Consider the following 6,477-nt stretch of genomic DNA (forward strand, 5'->3'; position numbering starts at 1 on the left):
AGGGTTGGGGGAGGGGCCGAGGGGGAGTGGGAGGAGTCAAGAAGGTGGGGGAGGGGCCAAGATGGAGGGGGAGGAGCCACGGGAGGGAGGAGGAGTCAGACCTGGGTGGGGGAGGGGCCAAAGGGTTGGGGGAGGGGTCAGAAATGTGGGGGAGGGGCCAAGGGGGAGGGGGAGGAGTCATGGGGTGGGGGAGGGGCCAAGGGGGAGGGGGAGGGGCCAAGGACTCAGAGGGGGTGGGGAGGGGTCAGGGGGAGTCACAGCAGGGAGGGGGAGGGATGGAGGGGGGTGGGGGAGGGGCGGGGAGGTCACCCCGCAGAGGGTGGGGGAGGGGCCGAGGGGGGGGTTTTTGGGGTGAATTTGGGGGATTTTGGGGCAAATTTCGGTTATTTTGGGTTAAACTTGGGGCATTTGTTGTGGGATTTGGGTTATTTGGGGTCATTTCAGGGTGAATTTCCTGGATTTTGGGTGGAATTTTCTGGATTTTTGGGGGGGTTTTTTGGGGTGAATTTTCCGGATTTTGGGTCATTTTTGGGCCCCACCTTTGAGCTTCTCCCCGAACATGGTGAGGAACACGGTGAAGTTATTTGGGTTATTTTGGGTTATTTTGGGCGGGATTTTGGTTATTTTTGGGTAATTTTGGGTGGAATTTTCTGGATTTTGGGTCATTTTGGGTCATTTTGAGTTATTTTTTGGGGTCCTCACCTTTGAGCTTCTCCCCAAACATGGTGCGGAACACGGTGACGTTATTTGGGTTATTTGGGGTTATTTTGAGTTATTTTTGAGTTATTTTGGGGTTATTTTGGGTTATTTTTGGGTAATTTTGGGTGGAATTTTCTGGATTTTGGGTTATTTTGGGTCATTTTGGGTTATCTTTTGGGGGTCCCACCTTTGAGCTTCTCCCCGAACATGGTGCGGAACACGGTGGCGTTATTTGGGTTATTTTGGGTTATTTTGGGCGGGATTTTGGTTATTTTGGTTATTTTGGGGGTGAATTTTCAGGATTTCGGGGTTTTTTGGGGTGAATTTTCCGGATTTTGGGTCATTTCGGGTCTCACCCTTGAGCTTCTCCCCGAACATGGTGAGGAACACGGTGAAGTTGATGGGCCCCGAGGCCTCCTTGATCATCGCGTCCAGCTCCTCGTTCTTCACGTTCAGCCGGCCTGGGGGGCGGGGCCGGCTCGGGACACGCCCACCGGACACGCCCCACGCCCCTGCCGGCCCCTCCCCCACCCACCAACCCCGCCCACTCACACCAAACCCCGCCCCCTTTATGCCCACCCACCTATCATTAAGCCACGCCCAATTTTTACAAGCCACACCCCTCCAGGCCACGCCCACCTCATTTAAATACCAAACCCACACCCCTTCCCTCAATCCCCTCCCATTTTTACCCAGTTAAGCCCCTCCCACTTTTCAAGCCCCTCCCCTTTCAATTCTCCCCTGCTCAAGCCCCTCCCCCTTCATTAATCTGCTCTAAGCCCCGCCCCTTTCTTTCAACCCCACCTCCTTCCACTTTAGGCCACTCCCCCTTCTGTTAAGCCCCTCCCCTTCCCTTTAAACCCCTCCCCCTTTCCTATAAGCCCCTCCCCTTCCTTTTAAGCCACTCCCCTTCACTTTAAGCCCCTCCCATTTAAGCCCCTCCCCCTTTCTTTACGCCCCTCCCCTTCACTTTAAGTCCTCAGTTTTAAGCCCCTCCCCTTCCCTTTTAGCCCCTCCCCTTTCCTTTAATCTCCTTCCTTTAAGCCCCTCCCATTCCTTTTAAGCCACTCCCCTTTCCCTTAAGCCCCTCCCCTTTTATCCGCTTCCTTAAACCCCGCCCTCTATTAAAGCCCCACCCCCCTTTTTTAAACCAAACCACGCCCCCATTTCCACCCCGCCCACCCAGGCCACGCCCCCCGGGTCCGGCCACGCCCCCCGGGTGAGGCCACGCCCCCGGCCCCGCCCACCCATGGCGGCGAAGGTCTCCCTGAGGTCATCCTTGTCGATGATGCCGTCGCGGTTCTGGTCGATCACCGTGAACGGCCTGGGGGCGGGGCCAAGAGGGGGCGTGGTCAAAACGGGGCGTGGCGTTGTAGCCACGCCCCCTCCCCTTGCAGGAATTCCCCGCCAAAAAATTTAAAAAATCCAGGGAAAATCAAAAAAAAATTTGGGTTTTTTTAGGCTGCTCCCGTTCCCCTCAAGCCACGCCCCCGCGGTGAAAGCCACGCCCACAATTCTCTAAGACACGCCCCCGTTCTGGAAGCCCCGCCCCTTCCCCCCCCCCCCCCCCGTTTCCCCCCCCCCCATTTTCCCGCCATTTTTTGGGCTAAAACCCCCGCGGTTTTTGCCCCTCCCCCCATTTTTTGCCCCTCCCCCACCTCTCTCAGCCCCTCCCCGACCGCTCCAAGCCCCTCCCCCACCCCCTTTTTTCCCCTTTTCCCGCATTTTTTGCCCTTTTTTCCCCATTCCCCCCCCCATTTTTGGCCTAAAACCCCCGCGGTTTTTGCCCGTCCCCCCATTTCCGCCCCTCCCCCATTTTTGCCCCTCCCCCACTTTTCCTCAAACCCCTCCCCCCACCCTGTGCCCCTCCCCCACCTCTCTAAGCCCTCCCCCACCCCCTTTTTTCCCCCTTTCCCCCATTTTTTCCCCTTTCCCCCCCATTTCTCCCCATTTTTTGCCCTGAAACCCCCGCGGGTTTTTGCCCCTCCCCCATTTTCTGCCCCTCCCCCACCCCGTGCCCCTCCCCCACCTCTCTCAACCCCTCCCCCACCTCCTTGAACTCCTGGATCTGGGTCTGGTCGAACATGGAGAAGACGTTGGAGCTGCCCTCGGCCGCGCGGCGCTTCGCCTTCTTGGGGGCCTGGACGGGGAAATTTGGGGCAAAATCCGCCGGTTTTGGGCAATTTCGGGGGTGGGGGAGGGGAGCTGGGGGGAATTGGGGGGATTTTGGGGGGAATTTGGGGGGATTTTGGGGATTTTTGGGGATTTGAGCAAATTTTTGGGGAATTTTGGGGGAAATTACGGGGGATCGAGGGGAGATTTGGGGAAATTACGGGGGGATTTGGGGAATTTTGGGAAATTTTGGGGGAGATTTGGGGGATTTTGGGGGGGGTTTGGGCAATTTGGGGGTTTGGGGGGGTGGGGGAGGGGAGCTGTGGGGGTTTGAAAGGGAAATTGGGGGGAATTTGGGGGGATTTTGGGGCTTTAAAGGGGAAATTTGGGGGAATTTTGGGGGAATTTTTTGGGATTTGGGGATTTTGGGGGAATTTTGGGGAGATTTGGGCAATTTGGGGGGTTTGGGGGGTGGGGGAGGGGAGCTGGGGGGGAATTTGGGGGATTTTTGGGGTAATTTCAGTGTAAATTTTGGGGATTTTGGGGTAAATCGGGAACTTCGGGTAAATTTGGGGTAAATATCGGGAATTTTGGGGTAAAATCCGGGTATTTTGGGGTAAATTTCAGGGTAAATTCCGGTATTTTGGGGAAATATCAGGGATTTCAGGGTAAATTGTGGGGATTTTGGGGTAAATATCGGGGATTTTGGGGTAAATTTAAGGGTAAATTTTGGGGGATTTTGGGGTAAATTCGGCTGTTTTGGAGTCAATTTTGGGGTAAATTTTGGGATTCCAGGGTAAATATCGGGGATTTTGGGGTAAATCCGGGGTAAATTGGGTATTTTGGGGTAAATTTCAGGGTAAATTTTGGGGATTCGGGCAAAATATCAGGGCTTTTGGGGTAAATTTGGGGGATTTGGGGGTAAATTGGGGATTTTTTGGTAAATTCGGGTATTTTGGGGTAAATGTCAGGGTAAATTTCGGGGAATTTGGGGTAAATATCGGGGATTTCAGGGTAAATTTGGGGATTTTAAGGTAAATATTGGGGATTTGGGGGTAAATTTTTGGGATTTTGGGGTAAATTTGGGGTAAATTCGGGTATTTTGGGTTAAATTTCAGGGTAAATTTGGGGATTTTGGGGTAAATTTCAAGGTAAAATTTGGGGGTTTTGGGTAAATATCGGGGATTTCAGGGTAAATTGTGGGGATTTCGGGGTAAATCGGGAATTTTGGGGTAAATTCGGGGTATTTCGGGGTAAATTCAGGGATTTCGGGATAAATAGGGGATTTTGGGGTATTTTGGGGTAAATTTGGGGTAAATATCGGGGATTTTGGGGTAAATCCGGGTAAATTGGGGATTTTGGGGTAAATTTTGGGGATTTGGGGTAAATTTTGGGGATTTGGGGGTAAATTTTGGGGTAAATCGGGGATTTTGGGGTCAATTTCAGGGTAAATTTTGGGGATTTTTGGGTAAATGTCGGGGATTTTGGAGTAAATTTGGGGATTTCAGGGTAAATTCGGGGATTTTGGGGTAAATCGGGAATTTTGGGGTAAATATCGGGAATTTTGGGGTAAATATCGGGAATTTTGGGGGTAAATTGAATATTTTGGGGTAAATTTCAGGGTAAATTTTGGGGGATTTGGGGATAAATTTGGGGGATTTTGGGTTAAATTTGGGGGTAAATATCTGGGATTTCGGGGTAAATTCTGGGGATTCGGGGGTAAATTTGGGGATAAATTCTGGGGATTTCAGGGTAAATCGGGGATTTTGGGGCAAATTTCAGGGTAAATTTTGGGCATTCTGGGGTAAATATCGGGGATTTCAGGGAAAAAATCGGGAATTTTGGGGTAAATTGGGGATTTTGGGGTAAATTCGGGGTATTTTGGGGTAAATTCGGGGATTTTGGGGTAAATTCGGGGTAAATATCGGGGATTTGGGGTAAATATCGGGGATTTTGGGGTAAAATCCGATATTTGGGGGCAAATACCGGGGATTTTGGGGTAGATTGGGGTAAATTGGGGATTTCGGGGTAAATCCGGGGATTTTGGGGTAAATTCGGGGGTAAATCGGGGGCCCTGCCCCCTCACCATGTCGCTCGCTCTCTCTCCGGGGTCTCCCTCCCCCCCCCGGAGCCCCCGCGGGGTTTTTATGGCCCCGGGGGGGGAGGGGCGGCCCCGAAATAGCCCCGGACCCCCCCCCCCCCGCCCCCTCCCCCACCCCCTCCGCCCCTCCCCCACCCCCCCGAGGGACCCCGGGGTTCCCTTAAAGGGGCAGAGGCCGAAAATAGAAACCCCCCCGCGCCCCTCCCCCACCCCGCACCTGCCGCTGCCCCTCCCCCACCCGGGGGGGGGGAAAAGGGGGGGAGGGGAGGGGGGAGGGGCAGGGAAACCGGGGGCCCGAACTGGGCTGAACTGGTTTGAACTGGTTTTGAACTGGGCTGAACTGGGCTCAAACTGGGCTGAACTGGGCTGAACTGGGCTGGACTGGGCCCGGACTGGGCTCAAACTGGGCTGAACTGGGACAAACTGGTTTATACTGGTTTAAACTGGGCCTTAACTGGTCTGAACTGGGCTCAAACTGGGCTGGACTGGGCTGAACTGGGCTCAAACTGTTTAAACTGGGCTGAACTGGTCTCAAACTGGTTCTTACTGGGAGCACCAGGGGGGTTGGGAGGGGCACTGGGGGAACTGGGCCAAACTGGGACAAACTGGTTTAAACTGGTTTAAATTTGGCTCAAACTGGTCCAAACTGGGCTGAACTGGGCCCGAACTGGTCTCAAACTGGTTTAAACTGGATCAAACTGGGGCTCAAACTGGGCTCAAGTGGCTCAAACTGGTTTAAACTGGGCCCAAACTGGTCCATACTGGGCCAAACTGGGCTCAAAACTGTTTTAAACTGGTTTAAAATTTGGCTCAAACTGGTCCAAACTGGTCTGAACTGGTCTGCATTTGTCTCAAACTGGTTCAAACTGGGAGCGCCAGGGGGGTTGGGAGGGGCACTGGGGGAACTGGGCCAAACTGGGCCAAACTGGGGGGGTCACCGGGGTTCTAACTGGGCCAAACTGGGACAAACTGGTCCCAAACTGGGCTCAAACTGGTCCATGCTGGTCCCAAATTGGCTCAAACTGGTCCCAAACTGGGCCAAACTGGGCTGAACTGGACTCTACTGGTCCCAGACTGGTCTGAACTGGCCCAAACTGGTCCATACTGGTTTCAGTTGGTCCATACTGGGCTCAAACTGGTCTAAACTGGGTCTGAATAGGTTCCAAACTGGGCTGAACTGGTCTTGACTGGGCTGAACTGGTCCAAAACTGGGGCAAACTGGTTTTAACTGGGCTGAACTGGCCCAAACTGGTCCATACTGGTTTCAGTTGGTCCATGCTGGTCCCAAACTGGGCCCAAATTGGTTTAAACTGGGCCAAACTGGTCTGAACTGGGACAAACTGGTCCAAACTGGTCCCAAAATGGTTCAAACTGGTCCAAACTGGTCTGAACTGGTCCAAAACTGGTTTAAACTGGCCCAAACTGGTTTAAAACTGGGCTGAACTGGGCCAAACTGGTCCGAGCTGGTCTAAACTGGGTCTGAATTGGTTCCAAACTGGTCTTTACTGGTCTGAACTGGTCCAAAACTGGGGCAAACAGGTTTAAACTGGGACAAACTGGGCCAA

General features: G+C 53.3%; 1 protein-coding gene across 1 annotated transcript; it reads right to left on the reverse strand.

Annotated features, from left to right (window-relative positions):
- Positions 1-1,055: 1,055 nt before the first annotated feature.
- On the reverse strand, positions 1,056-4,985 carry LOC135292408 (myosin regulatory light chain 11; the record flags this gene model as incomplete). The annotated part of the gene is made up of 4 exons (XM_064406617.1): positions 4,898-4,985; positions 2,749-2,839; positions 1,947-2,021; positions 1,056-1,160 (listed from the first exon to the last, which is right to left on the reverse strand). Coding segments are annotated over exons 1-4 (274 nt in total), but the record flags the coding sequence as incomplete, so codon positions are not given.
- Positions 4,986-6,477: the final 1,492 nt, after the last annotated feature.

Source organism: Passer domesticus, unplaced genomic scaffold (genome assembly GCF_036417665.1).
Source record: "Passer domesticus isolate bPasDom1 unplaced genomic scaffold, bPasDom1.hap1 HAP1_SCAFFOLD_338, whole genome shotgun sequence".
Classification (NCBI taxonomy): Eukaryota; Metazoa; Chordata; class Aves; order Passeriformes; family Passeridae; genus Passer; species Passer domesticus.